The sequence below is a fragment of the Psammomys obesus genome, unplaced genomic scaffold (genome assembly GCF_907164565.1).
Source record: "Psammomys obesus unplaced genomic scaffold, mPsaObe1.curated_primary_1811, whole genome shotgun sequence".
Taxonomy (NCBI): Eukaryota; Metazoa; Chordata; class Mammalia; order Rodentia; family Muridae; genus Psammomys; species Psammomys obesus.
The window spans coordinates 1,885,794-1,909,907 of NW_026592368.1; the positions used below are offsets into that span (position 1 = coordinate 1,885,794).

Here is a 24,114-nt window from a genome sequence, read left to right on the forward strand (position 1 = left end):
CTCTTTTTTGTCCTAACTTGCTACTGTGCTGCTGTGACTGAATCCCCTAACCAAAAGCATCTCAGATCATGAGTGGGTTTACTTGTTTGGTCCTGTCAGATCACAGTCCATCATCTTGGAAGCTTAGGATAGAAACTCAAGTTTCAAGAAAACTAAGGCAAAAACCTTGGCAAGTATTGTTTCCTGCCTTGCTCTCCTGTTTCTTCATCGTCTCATGCTCAGCTACCTCTCTTATCCAGCCCACAGATACCTGTTTAAGTATATTGCCACCCTCAATGCCTCCCAAAAATATCATCAATCAACACAATCTCTCACTTACATAGAAACCAGCCATTTTCTCATTAGTTTATTTATTTTTCTCACTTTTCATCCTCCTTGCAGCTCTATACCTCCTCTCCTCCTGGTATCTCATCTTCCTACCCTCTTCCCCTATTCCTCCTGCCTTTCTCAGGAAAGGGGAGCCTCCCATACCAACTCTCCTCAGCACATCAAGTTGCATAAAAACTAAGTGCATTTTCTTCCACTGAGACCAGAGAAGACAGCACAGCTACAGCAAAATGATTCATAATCAGGCAACTGTGCCCATGTCACAGACAGCCTCTATTTCAAATGCTAGGTGACCAACATGAAGACAAAGCTGCCCATCAGCCAGATATGTGTATAGTGTCTAGGTCCAGTCCATGCATGTTTTTTCGATGGTGGCAACCAACCTTTTTATGATGGCCTGCCATCAACTGAATTCACCGATGGGGGGAACCTCAGAATTCTTAGTAGTATTATGAAGACATATTACAAACACAGACAAAATATGACCTCTGCACTTACTGTACAGCCACAACAATGAAGATTATGCAAAATACATGTGAAAGAATAAAGCTAAAATGCCAAGAACATAAGCCCAACAACATGGACAAGTTTTCATCATGCTACCTAAGGAAACTCAACCAAGAAAACCATGATATAGACCACTGTTACCTATGATTGTATACATAGAGAAATTAAATAAATACAAATGTCACAACTCCCACAAAAATAACTCAAAGTGACCCCTACACTGTTCAAATTACCCTCTAGATACTACTGATCTTTTTTTTTCAGAGTCCCCATGTTCTAGACCTCTCTCTGTAAAAGGAGGTCACCAGGTTATGGCACTGCAGCCCCTCATACCCCTCTCGTAATTGCAGGTAAACCAAGTTCCACTGATGCCCACAAACAAAACAATTTTAAATAGTAATTTTATGTCTGTTTCCTGCTACACCTATTACAGCACAAGATGTGAAATCTTCCCCATCTAACTACATAACACCATGTATACTTGAGACACCTCTGCAGCTCAGAAATTCCTTTTAACCCTGGAATTGAGTTCCTTAAGTCACATCATTTTGGCTGCTGTTAGTGGAAAGGTAAAAGGATGCTAATTAAATATCGCTAAAGTTTTATCCACATTTTGTCCTTGACATCAGTTTCTAACATATTTGTAAAATTTATCACAAAAAAATTGAATTTATAAAACAAAGTTAAAACACATGGAAATCTGACCTTCATTTTTCCAAGCAAGTATCTTCCCACTGCACACACAAAAAAAACCAGCTCACTACATGACTCAAATGAGTAATTTTTAAAATTCTGTTGTTGTATTATCAGCCTTTAACTTAAGAATTTAGGAATTTTAACCAAGAGGAAAGCAAGGTCATTGCTCTGGGAGCAACAGATTGGGATCAATATGACCTGAGCCAACAAAGCTTGTCTCAGAAATATTTTTCCAAAAAGCTGAAGATGCAGCTGTTCTAGAATTAATATCCATCCCCAGGGAGAAAGTACTGCAAACACAAATAAATGGCTAAGTAAAAAATTCTCTTTAATAGTAGCAAGTATCTACCTCTAGTTACTGCTAGAAGACAAGAGAGCCTGAATCAGATTTTGCAATCCATACATACAGTCATCCTTAAGTCTCTTTTTAAGTTCAGGTAACATGTTATACGTTAAACAATTTTAATATGGACTAGAAATTTCAGCCAAGCCACTGAGACAAATGGGAGACTTACACAGCAAAGGTATTCCTAGAAATATTTAAGTACCCCACTCCCCTAATCCTGCAGGTCATTCTTCAGTGACGGGTTCATAAAAAAGAGGTCTTACAGGTTTCAAATATTAGGAAAATTACTGATTTTTTTTTCAGTTAATTTTGTATCCAGCTACTTTGTTTAAGGTGTTTATCAGCTGAAGGAGTTCTCTGGTTGAATTTTTTTTGTGGTCACTCATGAATAGTCTCATACTATCTTCAAATAATGATACTTTGAGTTCTTCCTTTCAGATTTGTAGTCTCTTGATCTCCTTTAGTTATCTTACTGCTCCAGCTAGGACTTCAAGTACAATGCTGAAGAGATACTGAGAGAGTGGGTAGCCATGCCTTTTCCCTGAGTTTACTGGGATTGGTTTAAGTTTCCATTTAGTTTGATGTTGGCTAAAGAATTGCTGTATATTGTCTTTACTATGTTTAGGTATGCACCTTCTATCCCTGATTTCTCCAACTTTAAACATGAACGGGTGTTGGATTCTATCAAATGCTTTTTCGGCATCTAAGAAGAAGATCATGAGGTTTTTTTTTTTTCTCCTTCAGTATGTTTATATGGTGGATTACATGGATGGATTTCCATACCATCCCTGTATGCAGGGATGAAGCCTACTTGATCATAGTGGATGATATCTTTGATGCGTTCTTGGATTTGGTTTGCAAGTATTTTATTGAGTATTTTTGCATCAATGTTCATAACAGAGGTAGGTCTGAAATTATCTTTTTGTTGGGTCTTTGTGGGGTTTAGGTGTGAAGGTGACTGTGGCTTAATAGAATGAGATTTCAGCTCTGAATTTGATTATTTCTAATCATCTACTCCATTTGGGTGTGTTTGCTTAAGATGAAGTCACACCAGAAATCTACCAGACCTTCAAAAAGGAGCTACAACAATCCTTCCTAATCTATCATGAAAAGAAAAGAGAAGAAAAAGAAAAGGAAAATAAACAGAAGGAGCCCTTTGAAACTCTTTCTAGAAATCTAGCATTGCTGTCATAAGCAAACCAGTTAGAATCACACAAAAAGAAAACCACAGGCCAATACTCTTGATAAAAATACTTTCTACCAAAATTAGTCTAAAAAGATGAGGAAGGGCAATTGATTCTCATCAAAGGAAAAATCCACTAGGAGGACATCATATTCATGAACATCTATGCCCCAAATTCAAGAGCACCTGCATTTGTAAATGAAACATGACTAAAGCTTAAAATACACATCAATCACAACACCTTAATAGTGAGAGACTTCAACATCCACTCTCACTAAGGGACAGATCATCTAGACAGAAGCTAAATAGGGAAATAATAACAATTACAGAGGTCCTAAATAAAATTAACCTAATAGATGTCTACAGAACTTTTCACCCAAACACAAAAGAGTATACCTTCTTTTCAGCACCTCATGGAACCTTCTCAAAAATTATAATCAGGCACAAAGCAAGCCTCAAAACATACAAGATCAAAATAATCCCTTGTGCCCTATCAGACCAACATGGCCTAAAACTAGACTTCAACAACAACAGAAATAACAAAAACCCTACATACACAAGGAAACTAAACATCTCTCTACTCAATGACAGCTTTGTCAGGAAAGAAATGGAAAAAGAAATTAGAGACTTCCTAAAATTCAATGAAAATTATCCAAACTTGTGGGACACAATGAAAGCAGTGCTAAAAGGAAAGTTCATAGCACTAAGTGCCTCCAGAAAGTAGTTCGAGACATATCATACAAGCAATTTAATGGCATACCTAAAAGCCCTAGTAAAAAAAGAAGCAGAGTAGACAACTGGAAATATTCAAACTCAGAGCTGAGATAAATGCATTCGAAACAAAGAAAACAATTCAAAGAATCAATGAGACTAGGAGCTGGTTCTTGGAGAAAATCAAGAAGACAGACAAAATCTTAGGCAAACTAAGTAAAGGGCAGAAAGAAACTATCCAAATCAGCAAAATCAGCAATGAAAAGGGGGACATAACAATAGAAACTGAGGACATCCAAACAATCATTATGTCTTACTACAAAAGCCTATATGCCATAAAATTTGAAAATCTAAATGAGATGGACAATTTTCTTGACAGATTATATCTACCAAAATTAAATCAAGATCAGGAAAATAGATTCAATAGTCCTATATTCCCCAAGAAAATAGAATCAGTCATAAAAAACTCTCCCTTCCAAAAAAAAAAAAAGAAAAGAAAACCCGGGACTAGATGGTTTCAGCACAGAGTTCTATCAGACCTTCAAAGAAGAGCTAACTCCAATTCTCCTCAAAGTATTCCACAAAATAGAAACAGAAAGAACATTACCAAACTCATTCTAGGAAACCAGTCACCTTGATACGTAAACCTCACAAAGACCCAACCAAAAAACAGAACTTCAAACCTATATCTCTTATGAACACTGATGCAGAAATAATAAAATACTTGCAAACCAAATCTAAGAACACCTTAAAGATATCATCCACCATATCCAGGCTAGAGCAGTAAGACAACTAAAGGAGATCAAGGGGATACAAATCAGAAAGAAAGAAGTCAAAGTATCACTATTCAAAGATGATACGATAGTATACATGAGTGGACCCACAAATTCTACCAGAGAACTCCTAAAACACCTTCAGCAAAATTGCTGGATATAAAATTAACTCAAAAAAATCTGAAGTCTTCCAGTTTACAAAAGACAAGTGAGCTGAGAAAGAAATTGGGGCAACAACAAACTTCCAATAGTCACAAATAACATAAAGTATATCGGTTTAACTCTTTATCAAGCAAGGGAAAGATTTGTATGAAAAAAATTTCAAGTTTCTGAAGAAAGAAATTGAAGAAGATATCAGAAGATGGAGAGATTTTCCATGCTTATGAATCAGTAAGAATAACAGCAAAAATGGTCATCCTACCAAAAGAAATCTAGAGATTACTGAAATTCCTTATAGACCTTGAAAGAACAATTCTCAACATCATATTAAAAAGAATAGTTAAAACAACCCAGTACAATAAAGAACTTCTGAAGTTATATCCATCCCTGATATAAAGCTATACTATAGAGCAAGAGTAATAATAACAGCATGGTACTGGCAGAGAAACAGACTTGTGGGTCAATGGAATTGAATCAAATACACAGAAATAAACCCACACACTACTACAGAAGGGAGGACTAAGGCCAGAAATTTAACACTGAACCCCCACGGTATGTCCTTCTCTCTATCAAGCTATGTAAGACTTCCAGCCCCCAGTACTACAGCTCAGAATCTCCACTTTCCCCCCTCAAAACACTAGCATATCAGTGAGAAAAAAATCCTGCTTTTGGAAATGCCTGTCTGTTCTCTTTTAAGTCCATGTCAACTGTATCAGTCCTGATCTAACAGACACTAACTACAACATGCACTGAGGAAAGCTGAGAATCATAGGTTCATATTTTAAAAGTCTTCATTCAACTAAGCATTTAGATGTAAAAAAATAAATGGGTAGATTTCTAGATGTATAAAGTCTAACAGCATTAAATCAAGAAGTAAATTATTAAAACATACATGTAACAACCAAGACAGAAATGATAATCTAAAAATCTCTCAATTAAAAAAATATAAAAGAAAGCAAGCCTAGGTCTAGCAATTCAGCATGAATTCTACAAGAGTCTCAAAGAAATCACTGCAATACTCCTCAAAATATTCCACAAAAAGGAAAAGGAAGAAACACATCTATATTTTTGTGAAGACACCAGTATTATCTTGATTACAAAAAATCAACTTCTGAAAATAACACAGCCTAATATTGTGTTAACTAATTAATAATTTGTGTTATAAAGAACTTCTATATCGGTATTCAGTTATCTGTACAAGAGACATACTCATCTAATATATCATGACTGGAAACCATGATTACAGACTATTTCAATATCAATGTCAAATATTACTGATTCCCATAATACTAAATTATATAGTATACACTCACATTTCATCTTCTATTTACCTAACGTTGACTGAATGAAAAGTTCAATTGACTTGCTCAACAATCTTCTTCATGATACCCTATTTGAAGGTGATCCCCAAGGCTCATATGTGTAAATGAGTCCTAGTTTATATCTTTTGGTTTAAAACCCACAAATTACACTTATCACTAACACGCAGAGATATGGCCCCAGCTCATGATCACTGTCTGTGTTCTAAAATTTAATTAATGGGAGCAGTTTTGGTTTCACCTTCATCTTACCTTACTAATACTAAATAATCTGTGAAAGCAATTAGTTTTCAGTTACTGCTGACTCTAAGACAGTCTATTTATTGTCCACAAAAGGATCTTCTCATGGTCTTTGTCATAAATATAGATTGTATTTTCAGTGAAATGGCTGCTTTGGATACAATCCCCTCGTATATATATCCTACGCCATTGGACATATCCCATGAAATCATAAAAATTTTGGTTATTAAACTTGCTATATTTTTACAGTATTTACACATATATCTTACAGAATCTCATCTCACACTAGGAAAACATATGTTGAAAGACATTCAAACTTAATGTCTTCAAATGAGTGCTTTCAGTCCCCAAACCATGTAATATAGATATATACACATACACTTGACAGAACCTGTTTTCATTTTAATCTGTACTTTCAATGAAAACGTTTCATTGAATTGACAACAGTGAATTACTTACCAATAATATAAGATCCTGATGCTTCCCTTGCTTATGAGTTCCCATGCTTACCTGGCATGGCAGAAGCCAGTCCAGATTTCTGTCTTCTTTAGATCCCATTTCAATTTTGCTCAATAGCATTTTATGGAGGGCATGGGCCACTGCATACACTGCATTCCCTATGGAAGAGCTGGGCTCAGAAACGGTCACCACATAATTTTCTTCTGGTTTAATCTTTATAGAAATTGGGTATGGGTCATGATTTTCACACAGCAAAGCAGGAGGTGAACAATCAAAACTATCAATCCAGAGTTTATGGACGTAAAAATCTCCTGGGTACTGGGAGGGTATAGGAGACTAGAGAAAGTTCATTAAACTAAGGATAGCTCTTGTCTTTGAATATGAGAAGCTTCCTTTGAAAATGTTCATCAAGTCATTCCTAATTAATACGGACTCGAAATAAAATGTGTTGGTTTGCCATGTTCTACACCTTCTTTCTGGATGAAAATATTTTATTAACCCTGTGGAAAAACTTCAGTTACTTATATGACTACAGAATACCTGCATATTTACCTGTGTATGTTGGTTCAAATTCAGCAAATCAACACCAAATAGTACCCAAATTTCAATTAGCTGTTTCTCTCTCTCTTTCTTTTCTTCCTTCCTTTCTCTTCTTCTTGCTCTATCTTTTATTTCTCTTTGCCCATGTGTGTATGCCTTCAAACCAACAGAGGTGGCCAGATCCTTCTGTATTGAGTCCCTAGCACCCTACCAACTAAGCCCAGTGCACCTTACCTAGTCAACCCCCAGGCCCCTGAACATTATTAATAGGGTCCTCCCTGCTCGTGCACTCGCTGGCCAGCAGAGGGCGTCAGAACAATCTATACAAGGTCGTGTACAGCCTCACCCCCGGGCGGGGAGCACCCATCTCCCCCAGGATGCACGCAGGCCTGGTGGGAGCAGAGGACTGTGCCTCTTCTCTTCCTGCCATCCCCCTGCCTGCAGTTCCGCCCCACGCACGAGCCGCTCGGGGACTCCAGGCGGATGAATGGAAGGCGAGGGATGGGCAAGGGAGAGAGGCGGGGAACCCCCAAATCCCTCCTACCACCTTCCTCCCCTCCCTCCCACCCCAAGTGTGAGCAGGACTATGAGTTCATAACAATTTGGGATAAGAAGATTGCTGAGCTGGGAAAACCGTTCTGGGTAGCAGCGCGTCTCTAGCGGAAGTCCCGCCCCTTAGGGCTTCGCTTCCAGATCCACCCCGCAAAGAGCAGAGACTTCCGGGCTCGGGGGCACCGAGGTCGCCCCGCCACCACCCTGGCCCCTGCCACAGGGATGTATACACAAACCCTCTACTCACAGATGGACCTTCATCCCTTTGTTTCTCACGTCGGAGCTCTTGCTAGTCACGGAAGTCCCAACGGTCCCAAAATGCATCGCCTCAGAGACCCACCAGCCTGAGAACTACAAACGTGGCTTCGGAGCAAGGAGTTCTGGAATTGTATGTAAGAACTACAAAAATGGCGTCAAGGGTGCGCGATGCGTTCTGGGATTGCTTGTAGTCACGAGCCTGTGTCCCTCCCTGTCTGCTGGCTGGACCGTGGCCCCTGAGTCGCCTACAAATCCCAGAATGCCATGCGTGCCATTCCCAACCTTATAAACGCTGGGAGGCGGAGAGGCCACTTAGTCCTCCTGGGCCCATGGAAAGACCCAGAACAAGCGCCGCCTCTCTATCCCTCGGTCCAAGGACGGCGTGGATTGATGACGTACTTCCGACCTGGTTTGTTTTTTTCCGCTGGTGTTCCGTGCGGGCCTTGCGCTGTCGGGGCGGCGTTATGGGGGAGACGGAGTCCGCGCGCCCTGCTTTTCGGGAATCTCATCGGGGTCTCGGTGTCCTGGAGGACGAGTCCGAGGCTTCGAACATACCCGGAGGCATTCTTTACCGTCCCAGAGGGGCGCGAGCCAGCGGTTTTCCCAGGGACTACGTCTCCCAGGATGCCGCGCGGGGCAGCCAATATGGCAGCGGTCCTCCTCTTCGGCAAGCCAGCGGTTTTCCCAGGAACTACGTCTCCCAGGATGCCATGCGGGACAACCAATATGACAGCGGTCCTCCTCCTTTTGCGCGAGCTAGCGGCTTTCCCAGGGTCTCCACAGACACACGTTACCCGCCAAGCCACAGGCAAGAGAACCATAGGGACGACTCGTAGTCCTCCAGGACTCATAGAGAGACGCGAGCGGGCGCGGCTATTATATTTCTCCATCCAGAGTGGGCGCGGTATAATGACGCACTTCCGGCTTCGTTTGTTTATTTTCCGTCCGTGCACTAGCAGGGGAGTGAGCCTTTGCTTCGGTGTTTTCCGGGAGACCGCGCTCTCTGCTTTCCGGGCATCTCATTGGTGTTCCCGGGGACGGGTCCGAGGCGGCGATGGTGGCGGCGGTGGCGCTGAAGGCGGAAGCGGAGGACCCCGGCGACTGGCGGGACCCCGAAAGCTCCCGGAGACGCTTCCCGTGGCTGCGCTACAGGGACGTGTCCGGCCCGGAGGAGGCGCTGAGCCGCCGGCCGGAGCTGTGCCGCCGCTGGCTGCGGCCCGAGCGGCGCTCCAAGGAGCAGATGCTGGAGCTGCTGGTCCTCGAGCAGTTCCTCAGCCTCTTACCGCGCCGGCTGCGGGACCCTGTGCGCCACCGGCGGCCTGAGAGCGCGCGCCCTGCACCCGTTCTCCCCGCAGGTGAGGGAACCCCCCAGACCCTGAGACTGCTGGCGAATGAATCTTCCCTCTACCGTGTCAAGGACTCCGAGAGGGAAGGGCTTATTTTGGTGTGTCAGGGTTGAACAAGATTCACAGTCCAGGGCCAGGAAGGTGCAGCAGGGTTGTGGCGGGTCCCCTTGTTTCCCAATTAGCAGTGAGGAGGAGATGGACACTGGCGCTCCCCTTGTCTTCCTTCCGTCCATTCAGCCCAGTCAAAGCTACCAGGAGATGCTGGCTAGCTCAGGCTAGTCCCGAAGACGCGTTTCAGGGGTCCCTGAGTCCAGTCGAGGTAACGGGACGCTTTGTTACCCTGTTACTCGGCTCACCAGCTTCTTGCTCTCAGCAGGGACAGTGAGCACTAACTGAGGTCTTGCGCCCCTCCAGGCCACCACAATCAAAGCCGAGGCTGGATCTCCCACCCGGGGAGAATGGCAGCAGCTGGCCTCCGACCCCCAGAACAGCTCGTGCGAGGAGAGCACGGAGGACTATGGGAGCACGGCCATGTTGGGTGAGTGATGCTCCTCTCTGACGCCCTGTGGTTCACGTGGCCAGGGTCTCCTCCTGGATGCTGTCATGAAGTGTCCTTCCCAGAATGCCCCAGTTCCTGTCCTTCTGCCTCTGGAACCCTTCTTCTTCCCAGAATGCCTCAGTTCCCACCCCACCCCCACCTCCCTCTCCCCAAGCACCCAGGGGAACAGTTCTTATAGATCGCACACCCCCCCCCGAAGGAAAAAAAAAAAACACAAATGGGCAGTGTTGCTCAGTTGTTCAATGGTGGAGCATCTGCCGAGTCTGTAGCAAAGTGCCAGGTTCAGTGCTCAGCTCCGTTGAACAAAAAACTAAAAAGAAAAATCTGGGTGGTGAGGGTGGAGCTAAGATAGTCTTGGGGCTCTGTGCTCCAAGCAGTTTGTGGTCCGTTAGTTATCCAGGATCCCCTGGCTCTCCCAGCAAATAAGAGAGGGCGGGACTGTCTGGACACGTCCATAGTTGCCTGGGACCGCCAGGCAGGAGAAGCCGACACCCCAACCCTGCAGACCCTTAGCTGCTGCTGTCATTTGGAAGTTGGGCTTAGGGAGCTAGAGGTTTGCTTTGGTTTGGTTTTCAAAACAGGGTTCATCTGAGTCACTCTGTAGCGCAGGATGTCCTCAAACCCACAGAGATCCCCCTGCCTCCGCCTCCCTGAGCGCTGGGATTAAAGGCGTGCAGCCCAGAGTTTAAAGAGTCTTGAGGTTCAGGCTCCCCTTCCTCGTCCTTTCTCCTTCTCTTCCTCCTCTACTCCTTTTCTTCTCTTCCTCCTTCTCCTCCTTTTCCTCCTCTTTTTCCTCCTCTTTTTTCTCCTCCTTTTTCTTGAATCTTCCTCCTTGTCTCCTCCTCAACTCCTCGTCTTCATCATTTCCTCCTCAACTCTTTCTCCTCCTCGACACTCCCTCCTCCTCCAACCTTAAGAAAGTGTTTTAAGGTTGGTAAATGCAAGTTATAAAGGTTGCAAGGTCTAAGGTAATTTAAGGTTTCCTAAATAGGTAAAAATGCTTAATATTTCTTCCTGTGGCTATGTTACTGTTAAATTGATGGCCAGAGCTTTGACCTTTATCAATAGAGTTCTGATTTATTAATCTGACTCTTTTTCAAAACATTCTACTATACCACACACTACCATGGTTCCAAGCTCAAAATTTTAAATCTCCATAAGTTTAAGATCAAATGAGCTTTTGTCCCTTCTACTTCACAAAAGGTTTCTGCTTTTTCAGAGCTCACTTTAAAGAATGCTTATGCTGTTAACCAAATGTGTATGTCTATTCCATTTTTACAAGTTATAATTCAGTGCAGATTACATTTGGGATGCTAATATGTCTAAAGTTTTATCTCCATAAAACTTAAAAGTAATACTTGTAAACTTTAGGTAATCTCAGGTCAATTGGGCTCCAGGTAATGACTGCACTTATTATCTATCTCAGAGGGTGGGATTCCTCCACTCTCCCTGGTTTTGGCACTTCCCTTTCCTGGCTACCTGATTGCTGCATGTCTGCATCCAACACCAGCTGATTGGTGAGTCTTCATTTCTGCTTGAGGCAAATGCTTCTTACCATTCTCACCAACCTACAATCAAATCCTTCACCTAGGACCTCCTTCTCCCTTTGTTTAAGGCTTTCCTTCTACTGGCACGGTTTCTCTCCATCCCCCTCTTTCTTGTATATAAAAATCCTAACTAGGTAAACCATATATGCTATGGTTTATGGAAAGCTGTGTCCTTGGTCTCTGGCCACTGCTGACCAGCTGTTGGAACAGATTGTACATACTACTCCACTCAAACCTTGCTCTTTGCATGCCTTCAGAGTCACTGACTCCTACCTGGCCAATGGGAATAGTCCATTTGTTTGTTCCTCTAGAATCTCCTCTGGGATAGCTTCTGGAGAACTTAAGATTTCTACACCTAGTGCCCACTTTAAGGGCCTCTAAGTTTACACACTTCTGTAACCAAACTTGGCTTCATTTTCCTTAGATGACAGATCCAAAGCAGAGCCTTCTTAATTACAGGCAATGATTTGGTAAATGGAGGTTCCCTCAATTAAATGGAGGTTCCCATGTTCAAGTCTCTTTGACCCAAAGTTTCCAACTCTGTTCTCTCTCTCAAAAGTTTTAAATGTACACCTGAATAAATTTTCTGCATAACCCACTTAACTTTTTCTTTGGTCTAGATATTTATTTATATATATACATATATACATATATATATATATATATATATATATATTTCAATATCCTGCCAGATGCAGATGTTTCCTATATCCACAACAGCACCAAGGCAGCTACCACAAGTTTTCCAGTCTGACCACACAGACTTCCTCAAGCTGGACTTGCAGTTTTTTTCCCAGCCATGGATGTTCTCACAGACCCTGAGCAGCATCAAAACAGCCTGTTCTTCATGGACTTGACCAGAGTTTCAGCCTTTTGACCTACCTACAGAGACCACAGTATCAGCAGGACAAACCAGAAGAAAATCAACACCTGTTATTCACTTATTATTATCAAAAGCCCAGAATGATGTGTTTCAGGCCCAGTACAGGTAGCTCCAGGTTCTCCCAGCATTCCTCAGTCCTTACTTGTTAGCTTGCATGGATGGCAACTCTACAGGCCACCCCCTACCCTGAACTTTCCAGGGCAGTGGATTCTTCTTCTCCTCCTCTTGATCATGTAATCTGGATATGTTGTTATTATCTCTCTCTCTCTATCTCTCTCTCTCTCTCACTCACTCACTCTCTTGCATGGCAACCAAGAGCTGCTTCCAGTGAACCTAAATGTATATACTTTAACTTGCCTTACATGAGACGCAGCCAAAGCTCCTCAGTTTTTAATTATTAAAAAAAAGGAAGAATGTTAGCATTCAGGCAGCCTGCTTCTCAGTTGCCTAGCAACCTATGATGTCATCATGTGTCACTGACCAAGTAGCTATACCTGGCAGGCATGGTTACATGTTGCTCCTTAACAGGTTCAACCTGCCACTTCGTCTCTCTTGCCCTCTCCCCGTTTCTGTTGGGGCATCCCATACCTTCCCCCATCCTGTCTCACACTCTCCTCTTTCTTCATCTCCATCCAATAAACCTCTTTCATATAAAATCTGCTGTGCACATCATCATTTCTTAGGTCCTAACAGTCCTGGACTCTGTCAACCAGGCCGATATTGAACTCACAGAGACAGCCTGTGTCTGCCTCTCAAGTGCCTGGATTAAAGGTTTGTGCAACCATGCCTAGCAAGACGTTAGATTTTTAAGGATTTGATTAAGGGAGGGTTTCTTACATCCTAAACTTTTTATAAGATTTCTGAGTGGCTGGATGACGGGACCTCTGATTATTATTATTTGTGTATGTGTGTGTGTGTGTGTGTGTGTGTGCACGCCTGTGCTTGCACAGACATTAAATCAGACATTGCTGCCATCCTCACAGTCCTACTGAGATCAGAGTTTTTATTCTCATATTTAAGAAATGTTATTTTTTAGAAAAATATCTCTTAGCCTTTTTGTTTGTGTGAGGATGTGAGATCCGCTGGAACTGGATTCACACAGTGGTAGGTGTTGGGGATTGAACCTAGGTTCATCTGGAGGAGTAAGCACTGCTTTAACCACTGAGCTATTCCTCCAACAGTTCATTATGTAAGCTTAAAAAGAGAGTACTAATTACTGTCAAACAAAAATGTACAATTCATCTGACAGTGGGATTTTTAGGTGAATAAGTCTCAGAGACCCAGAGCCGGAGAGATGGCTAAGAGGTTAAGAGCACTGTTTTGTTCTTCCAGAGGTCATGAGTTCAATTCTCAGCAACCACATGGTAGCTCACAACCATCTATAATGAGATCTGATGTCCTCTTCTGGTGTGCAGGTGTACATGCAGACAACATTGTAATATAATAAAGAAATGAATATTAAAAAATTCAGAGACACGCCTGCCACTGCTTGCAGGAACCCTGGGATGACAGGCATGTGCCATCACACAAGCATTTTTTTTTAATATTTGAAAAAGATCTATTATCTGTGTCTAACTCCCACTGCTGTAATCAAAGGCACAGAGACCCAAGAATACTTTCTCCAAATGCCAGGGAGTGGACATGTTTTAATGAAGCAGCACCAGCAGCTCCTGATGTGATGACTTCTGGGACAGGTGGCTGGGCAATGACCTCATGCAGCTCCTGGCCAATTGTGGGACACTATGGCATGGCAGGGAGACCAGGGGAAAGGCTGTGTGGGCTTTGAAAATGATGATGGGCCACAGCTGTCTGCAGCAGCATGAAGAGGCTTTCTGAGCTTTCTACTTCCAGGCTTCTTGCCAAGCAACCAGTGAGGGAAGCTGGGGAATGAGGGCACTTTATATTGGGAACAGCACGCAGTGGATCCTGGGATTTGTAGATGGCACCCAGGCCACAGTTCACGCAGAATACTGGCAGAGACACAGACACCTGACTCTAATCAATCCCAGTATGCATCCCACCCCCAGTATGCCATTTATATAGTTCTCAGCTACAATCCCAGAAGTCCATGCTCCGAAGCCATGTTTGTAGTTATCAGGCAGGTGGACCTCTGTTGCAATGAATCTTGGAATGGATGGTACTTCCCTGACCAGGGAGCAGTCCGAAGTGGGACATGAAGGGATAGAAGACTGTCTGTGACTAGAAACATTGTGTTTACATCCCTGGAACAGTGGCCAGGCCAGGGTGATGGTGGGTTGGCCTCGGGAGCCTCTGAGCCCCATAGTGTCTGCTCCCAGCAGGGTGGATCTGGAAGCAAAGCCTGAAGGAGCAGGACTTCTGCTAACCTGTGCCACTGTCTGGACTGGTTTTCCCTTGTCAGCATCCTTCTTATCCCAAGCTGTTTGCCTAAGCTCTGAATCCCAATCACACTGGGAGGCTGTCCATCATTCTGTCTCCCTGAAGTCCATAAGTGGCTTGTTTGTGAGGCTCCCACCATGTCTGCATGCATCCTGGAGGAGGTGGGTGCATGCTGCCAGGGGTTCAGGTTGTGCACGACCTTGTATAGGTTGTATAGGTGCCCTCTGCTGGCCTGCAGGTAAGCGAGCAGCCAGGACACTATAAATAATTTTAGGGTGCTAGAGACTGATTAGGTAAAGTGCTCTGTTCTTAGTGGTTAGGGTGCTTGGTCTCAGTACATAAGGATCTGGCTACATCTGTTGACCTGAAGGCATACACACATGCTGAACAGTGTATAAATAGTGTTAAGGTACAGGGGGCTGAGTAGCTAAGGTGCTCTGTGCTTACTAGTTAGGGTTCTCGGGACTCAGTACAAAAGTATCCTGCCACTTCTGCTGGCCTGATGGCATACATACGTGGGCAAAGACAAAAAGGAGGAGGATAAAGAAGAGAAAAGGGAGCAAGAAAAGTAAGAAAGGTGTCTGTGTGGTTTTTACAAAATACTCCCAGCTAATTGAAACTTGGGTACTATTTGGTGTTGATTTGCTTTATTTGAACCAACATACACAGGTAAATGTGCAGGTATTCTATAGTGATATGAATAATTGATGTTTTTCTTCATGGTAAATAAAATATTTTCAACCAGAAGGAAGGTGTGGAACATGGCAAAACAACACATTATATTTAGAGTCTGTATCAAATAAGAATGTTTTGGTAAACCTTTTCAGAGGAAGCTTCTCATATTCAAAGACAAGAACTATCACTAGCTTAAAGCATTTTCTTCGAGGCACCTATATCCTCCCAATACCCAGGAGAGTCATAATTCCATAAATTCTGGACTGGCAATTTTGATTGCTCACTTCCTGCTTTGCTATCTGAAAATCATAAACTATACCCAGCAAATATTTCTATAAGGATTAAACCAGAAAAAATGGTGTGATGACCATTTGTGAGTCCAACTACAAAATATTGTATGCAGTATATGCAGTGGCCTATGCCCTCTGTAAAATGCTATTGAGCAAATGCATCTAAAAAAGACTAAAACAAGCAGGGGCTTCTACCATGGCAGGGAAGCCTCACTCATAAGCACGGGAACCATTAGGATCTAACATCATTGGTAAGTAATTTACTGTGGTCAAGCCAATACAACATTTTTTCTTATAATTAAATTTATAATTTTAAATGAAAAAAAGGTTCTATCACAGACTATTTGTCTATGTCAGTAATTATCTTACATGATTTTGGCACTGAAAGCACTGATTTGAAGACATTAAATTTAAATATATTTCAGTAAATGTTTTCCTAGGGTGAGATGAATTTCTGTCTCTGACATAAACTCAGTGGCAGGCTCCTTGAATACCCACCCTGAGCAGCCTGGCCAGGCCACAGAGGAAGACAATACAGCTAGTCCTGATGAGACCTGATAGACTAGGGGAAGAAGGAAGGGGAGGAGGACCTCACCTATCAGTGGACTTAGAGAAGGTCTTGGGAGGAGATGAGGGAGGAGGCTACAGATGGGATACAAAGTGAATAAACTGTAATAATATAAAAAATAAAAAATTAATTAAAATGACAAAGAAGTCATAAAAAAAGATGTATGGGTAATCAATGTAAAAATATAACAAGTTAAAAAAAATGAAATTTTAATAATTTCATTCAATATGTCCAATGCCATAAGATACAGACAAAGGGATCATATCCAAAGCAGCCATTTCACCTAAAATACAATATCTATTTATGACACAAAACTTTAAGAATATCCTTTTGTGGATGATAAATAGCTTGTTCTAAAGTCAGCAGTAATTGAAAAGTAAATGTTTTCACAGGATATTGAGTATTAATAGGTAAGTTGAAGGTGAAACTAAAACTGTGTTTCCATTATTAAATTTTAGAACACAGACAGTGCTCATGAGCCCAGGCCATATCTCAAGATAAGTTAATGTGTGGGTTTCAAACCAACAAGATATAAACTTAGGACTCATTTAAATGTAGAAGCCTTCAAGGAGGGTATCAACTGAGCAAGTCAATTGAACTTTTCATTCAGTCAATGGTAAGTAAATAAAAGAACTGTGAATGTTTAGCATACTATGTAATTTTTTGTATTATGGGAATCAGTAATATTTGACATTGATATTGACATAGTCTGTAATCACAGCTTCTAGTCATAGTATGTTAGGTAAGTTAGTACATCTCTTGTACACATAACTGTGTACCTATATAGAAGTTCTTTATCACAAGCTATTAATTAGTTACAATGTTAGGTTGCATTATTAATTTTCAGAAGTTGATTTTTTTGTTATCAAGATAATACTGGTGTCTCAACAAAAATATGGAATTTTTTTTTCCTTTTATTTATCCTTTTCCCTTCTGTGGAATACTTTGAGGAGCATTTCAGTGAGTACTCTGAGACCCTTGTAGAATTCATACTGAATCTCTGGATCTAGGCTTGCATTATTTTATTTTTACATTTAATTGAGAAATTTAAATTACTGTTTCTATCATATTTGTGATGTGTCTGTTTAAATAATTTACTTCATCTTGATTTAATGTTGTTAGATTTTATAACTCTAGAAGTCTACTTTTTTTACAATTTAAAGTTTAGTTGAATGAAGATGTTTAAAATATGAACCTATGATTCTCTGCGTTCCTCACAGCACACTGTAGTGTCTTTTAGATTAGGATTGATGCAGTTGACATGGAATTAAAAGAGAGAAGACAGGCATTTCCAGAGGGAGGATTTGTCTCTCAAACAGAACACTGATGCACTAGTCTTTTGAGGGGGAGTAGAGATTCTGTGCTGTAGTACCATGGGCTGCAGGTTTTAAGTGGCTTGATGGGGAGAACATATCATGGTGGTTAAGTGTATAAATTTTTGGCCATAGTCCTGCCTCTGAGATTTCATTCATGAATTGTGGGTGCTGGCAGTTATTTTTGAGCATGCAGTAGTTTTGGGGGAAGCATTTTCCAGTCTAATTTTTTTTCTTTGTTAATGTTTCTATTGCTATGATCCAACATTGTACTGTACGTGTGTGTGTGTGTGTGTGTGTGTGTGTGTGTGTGTGTAATAACAATGAAAAAAGACACCACAATTTTACAAAAGAGCCATGAGGAATGTATGGGAGTGTTTGGAAGGAGGAATGAGGAGAAGTAATGATGAAGTTATATTCTGCTTGAAGTTATATCAGAATTGAAAAATAATAGAAATAAAAATAATAAGTCAAATCACTATCATTGATGTATTAAACTTTCTTGAAGGCAGCAAAAATTCTAGTCAATTTTTTTTGTTTAACAATCTTTGCCACTTTGTTATAAAATTGAGTCTCTTCCTACTGGGGTTTTACTGGAACATGTTTATAAATTCCCATTAGTTTGTTGATGTTGGTGTTATCCTTAGATTTAAAAAATGATTATTATTGCTTTTATTCTTATAATTTAACTATAACTTAACTACAATCACTTAGAACTTTCAGTTTCCTTATGAAAGGGAATATGTTGTTCAGCCCTGAAAACATACATACAGATAGCATGATAAAAAAAAATCAGCAGATTATATTTCAAAATACATGTATATATAACACATGAAATAACAATGAAGAAAGAAGCCATGAATTTGAAGTTGAGCTGATGGGAACATATGGGAAGGCCTGGAGGGAGAAAAGGGAAGGAAGAAATTTTGTAATGAAATTATAGCCTTAAAATAATTTGTAAGTGTTAATATCCAGAAGTCAATACCCAGGGTGGAAAAAGTGAGGCAGTTGACTTCAGGGTCAGGGACTGATAATTTGCATCTTTCTCTATACCTAAACTTAATTTATTTGGGCACCTTGATGAGGAAGTATACAGTTTTATTTAGGTGTCAACCCCAACCTCCAGACTTGGAGCCTGCTGCTTTAGTAACTGAGCCACTTAAGGTTTCTGCTCTCTTTGCCACCAAAATCACTCTTTCCCTAAAGTCCTTATTGTTTAACAACTGGTGGTCTTAATTAGAATGACAAAGAGCTGCAGGCTTGTTGAATCAGAGACTCTCTTCAGGCCTCTATGGGTGCAGTGGCAATCCTCTGTCCTCTCTCTGAGGTAGGCTCAGAGGGCTGGTAGAGGTTTAGGGGCCCACTAACCCTCTGCAAATGAAAAAGAAATGGGGAGAAAAAAAGCGAGGTCTCAAGCACATAAGTTCACTGAAAAAAAAAAGTGGATGGAACAGGAAATTTTACTAAGAAATTCCCACAAGCTTACATAAAATGATGATGTTGATGTCAGCTAGCATCTCCCCTGTTGAAATTGTAGCATGTTCAGGCTGCCCTTGGGGAAGACATTTTTGACCAGCTGGTACCCTTATGCATGCATATAAACAAATGATCAGACATATAAACTTGTATATATTCACACACATATTGCATGGATGATAAAAAGGATCTCCTTACAGCCAGAAAATTGACATACACTCATGTAATGTACAAAACACCATATATTTCATACAAACACATCAATATACATATTTACATACTCACAATTCACAGATGAAGCAAATTCCAGTGGGCTTTTATCCTGCTATTGTCTGTTCATAGTTTTTATATGTCTGAGACAAAGGAATTACTTCATAGTCAAAAATGATTTCAGATTGAAATACCCAGATGCAAGTCCCCAAAAGACCAACAGGCTTTGAGTCTTATGTAAAACACACGAGGGTCCTTTATTACAATCTGGAGCTGAGTGGCTGCCCTTTACAAGAACAAAGGGAAAAGCGACCCCCAAATCCAGGGAAACAGGGTTTTTAAGGGGACAAAACGCAAGCAGGGAAGTGCAGGTCTTGGTGTTATAGGATTGGGTGAAAGGCTTTCTAGGGGAGCTGACTTTTGAAATGATTGGTTTGTTTTTAGGTGCCAAAACTACAAATGGTTAGGTCTGGCTACCTGGGGGACACTTGACCCCCCCATACTACCCTGTTACATGCAGGTTAGTCTGTAGCAAGTGGGAGTTAACACATTCCATGGGCTTTCTTAGGGGCTATGTGACCCTAGTCACACCCTAAGGTTAATCTGGGTGGGGGACTGTTGCTGGACCTCTGCTCTGAAAGGACTGTGATTTTGCCCATCCCAGGAATTAACTCTAAGTTTTTGAACCTCTCAAGATAAAGATGAATTTGAACATGGAACAGGTTACATGTATTTTCATTAAAACTAGACATTTCCTATTTTTTATTCCATTATAGAAATTCATAACAACAAAAGTTGACAAGGGTTAAAGGTTAACAGGGTCCAAGAGGTTACAAGAAGATATATGTCCCCATTATATTTTGGGTCTTGGGAAGAGTAAACTTGCCTATATTTATGGTGTATAAAGGAATTAATGGAGCCATCCCTAGAGTGAGAGATGATCTGAAGCCACAAACCTATCTCAAGCTTTTCTCCTAGTGAGGCATCTGGAGGCATCCAGAAAGGTATTTATTGTTGCCATGAAATTGTAAACTTGTTTTAGAAGTTCTTCAACAAGTTAACTTCTAAGATTGTTTTAGTCAAATCAGGAATTAATTCATGTGAACAGCAGTGCATCCTCATAAAGATCCCATAGGAAGTTTATCCAATCAGAAATGGTGGAAAAAAGTGAGTGTCCGTGTCAAACCAGATTTTTTTAAGAGACACAGTAGCACAGAGTATAGGAATGTCAGAGTCTGGAAGCAATTCTGGGGTGCATTGGAGTACAGACCTTATAAAATACCAGCTCTCCCTTCCAGAAAGCTTAGATGCCTATTGAACTTCCCCAAATGAATGGCTCTTAGTCTCAAAAATTAAAAAAAAAGTAAATAAAAATTTCAAAAAAGTAATCATGGTCTAAGAAAGCATTGCAAATGGAGAGCACAATAAATTAATCTTCCAGCTCTTCATTTTTAGAAAGAGAGGGACTATATTTTGCCCTTTCTTTTCCTTGAATTTTATTCAATCCACTCAACTAAAAATATAAGCAAAGAAATATTGGTGATTTTATTTATTCTTTTGATTATTTCCTATATTTATCAGTTATAATTTCATCATTACTCCTACTTTTTCTTCCTTCCAGACACACCCATACACACACATTTTTTCCAGTGAAACAATAGCTATAATGAGGAAATAAAACATGTCAAAATGTCTGATTCTCTGTCTCTTAAATGTTTGTACTTCTTCCTTCTCAATTACAAAAAAATAAAAGTTCCTAAAATTTCTGATAAAGATCACAGTTATCTGTGAATATAATGATAGATATTTAGGATGAGGTTAGGAATTTTTAGGTTGGTTATTGCCAAGTATATGTGCCCTTACTTCCTCCTTAGGGTTATCATGTGATGTTGATCATTGTTGTGGTTCATAGGCATCATAGCAATGTAGGACTGTTGCTTGACATCCTTATTGATATTTTACCATCCTCCCTTTTGTATTTCTCTCAGTCTCACCTCCCTGATTATTATAACCCCTTATGTTTTTCCCATTTCCTCTTTGAAATCACTTATACCTTTCTGTATTCTACTATCCCCACAACAGCACCATTCTCACTCTGGAAATGGTCCCTTTACTTTCCTGGTTTTTGCAGTTACTACAGGATATAGACTCATATCTGAGTACATTCATACTCAGGTTTTGGCTAGGAATCTTAGAAAACATGTGAAGTTTGTCTTTCTGAGCTTGAATTACCTCAGATAACATGATTTTTTTCTAGTTCCACCCATTTAGCTGCAAATTTTATTTTCTCAACTATTGAATAGTAATTCTTTTTAAAATCGTGAACTAATGAACCAATACGTACTTCATTTTTGAGGTTATAGTACAATTACTTAATTTTCTGCCTTCTCTTTACTTCCCTCCAAATATTCCTAAATACCTCTCCTGCCTTTCAAATTTATGATCTTTTTTCATGAATTCATATCATGTCAATATATGTTTGATATAGACTTCTAATTATAAGTTACTTAGTCTAATAATGTGACGTCTATGCATGTTTTCAGGGCTGGTTGTTGGCTGTTGGATAAGAAACTGATTTTATGCTCTTTCCTGGGAAGAATATTTATCCCACTGTCAGTCTTTATTAGTTCCCTATAAATTTTGCATGGGATTGAGGCCACTGGTTTCTTCCTGGAGCATGTTCAAATGTCTATTAGCATTTTTTCAATGTTTAGTTCATGTTTATGCAGGTATATTGGTAACTCTTTTTTCTTTAGGTTTTTTTTTTTATATTGGTAAGTCTTCTAGGTGTAGCTTCTGGTATTACAGGAGACACACTACCAAAACACACTCTGATCCTCTGCCTTATATAAATTTTTTCATCACTTGTTTTGCATGATCACTGAGCCTTAGATCTGGGAATTATTTTGTAAATGTATCAGGTGTGAGTGTTCTCCAGAATTCTGCCTTGTTATTGGTTGTGGTCTTCAGTTGTGATTGTTGTTGCAAAGAAAAGATTCTTTGGTCAATGGTGAACTATACTTATCTGTGTGCATTATTAAAAATATTTAGGTTGTAACATGTTTATATTCATGCATGGACTTACATGTAGTATAGGAATTTTATGTAAATAATTCACAGTATGATTGCTTAAAACTCACAAATATTTATTATTTCACTCACTTCTTTCTTTCATATTTATCCACCTTCATATTTAGAATAACTCCCACACATTATTCCAAGCGGATCAATTTTTTTCTGCCATTGTATCACATGTCCAACATGTTTTCTTGTTTCTACAGTTATTCCATTGTGAATACTCACATCTGAACATTTGGAGTTAGATGCCCCAGAGTAGAGAATGAGAGATGTTTGACTTCTGGATATGGGTTACCTAAATTATAAATTTTCTACTTACATGTATTTATGTGTATGATATTTTTCTTATCCATTTATCATGCTAAAGATATTTATGAGTTTCCATTTCCTTCCTATTGTGAATAGAATGGCAATGAAGGTGACTGAGCAAGTATTTCTAGAGTGGGATGTCGAATCATTTTTACATATGTCTAGGAAAAGAGAGCTGGGACAGATGGTAGATTTATTTTTCCCTTTTAGAAAATCCTCTACACTTTTTTCTGGAATGACTTAACTTGTTTAAAATCTCCCTCCCCTTCCAGAGACCAATTTTCTTACTTGTTCTATAGAAGAATCTCAAACACCACCCAAAGCTCTGTTATACTCTCAAGAATAACAAAGAGAACAAGTATTTAGTTCATGTACTGTTTATCTCAATTACTATCATATAATTACATTTTGAATATGAATATTGTCCACAAATTAATAAGTAACATGCATAACTTACTAGCATGTGTTTTCAGCAGCAGCTTTTATTCTGAAATACAGTGTCTATGATTGTGAGACAAAGTGAGGTGCTTTTATTCTTGTTTAAATATACATTTCAGAAAAAGTTTCTTAAAAGTGGGTAAATAATTTAATTTTAGTATACTAATGGGTTTATTAAAAAACTAATACATCAAAATGATCAATTTTTATTTGCTATTTTTTGTTGTTAATACATCTCAAAGAGTTTTTATCATGTCTTAAGAGAATAATGTAGCACTTTGGGAAAAAGATGCACCCCAGCAGCCCGGCACTGAATGCCAAGATGGAGAAGACCTCCACAACCACCATGGCTTTGCCCTTGGTGCTCTGCTATACAGGGATGAAGGTGACCCAGATACTGCAGAACACCAGCATGCTGAATGTCAGGAACTTGGCCTCATTGAATGTGTCAGGCAAGTTCCTCACCAGGAAAGCCACAGTGAAGTTGCCTAAGGCTAAGGTCCCTGAGTAGGCCAGTACACAGTAGAAAGCAGTAACTGAGCCCTTATTGCATAAAATGATGACATGAGCATGTTCAGAGTGTTCATCTGTGTCAATGATAGGGAGGCGAGGTTTCCAGCCAGACTCCAGAGAGAATGAGTTGGATCAGAACACAGATGGGAATGGCAGCATTATAGACACCTGAGACAAACAACCTTCTCATTGTTCTCCCTGGATTCATGACTCTAAAGGTCAGAATTACAGTTATAGTTTTTGCCAAAACAATGGATATAGCCAATGTGAAAACAAGTACAAATGTTATTTGTTGCAGTATGCAGGAGGTTGTGTTTGGGTGGCCAATGAAGAAAAAGGAGCAGAGGAAGCAGAGGAGGATGGAGATGAGCAGGATGTTGCTGAGAGTCCGATTATTGGCCTTAACAATGGCAGATTCTCGGTGTTTGAGAAATATTCCTAAAAGTGCAGTTGTACTGATAGAAAAGCACAGAGCTGTGCA

General features: G+C 40.3%; 1 protein-coding gene and 1 pseudogene across 6 annotated transcripts in view; one reads left to right on the forward strand and one right to left on the reverse strand.

The window, feature by feature from the left end:
- Positions 1 to 8,168, reverse strand: part of LOC129681239 (zinc finger protein 120-like) — a 33,326-nt pseudogene extending 25,158 nt beyond the window's left edge.
- An 817-nt stretch (positions 8,169 to 8,985) lies between these two features.
- The window catches only part of LOC129681241 (zinc finger protein 394-like), a 78,547-nt gene continuing 63,418 nt past the window's right edge, over positions 8,986 to 24,114 (forward strand). For 3 of the 6 annotated variants that reach the window (XM_055613143.1, XM_055613142.1, XM_055613147.1), the window contains exons 1-2: positions 8,986 to 9,425; positions 9,831 to 9,954. In XM_055613143.1, coding sequence (XP_055469118.1) covers positions 9,125 to 9,425; positions 9,831 to 9,954 — 425 coding nt within the window. In that variant the 5' untranslated portion in view covers positions 8,986 to 9,124. Of the gene's footprint in view, positions 9,426 to 9,830; positions 9,955 to 11,401; positions 12,105 to 12,214; positions 13,331 to 24,114 lie in introns of those variants that run through there. The other 3 variants (XM_055613146.1, XM_055613144.1, XM_055613145.1) reach the window with 3 other exon arrangements.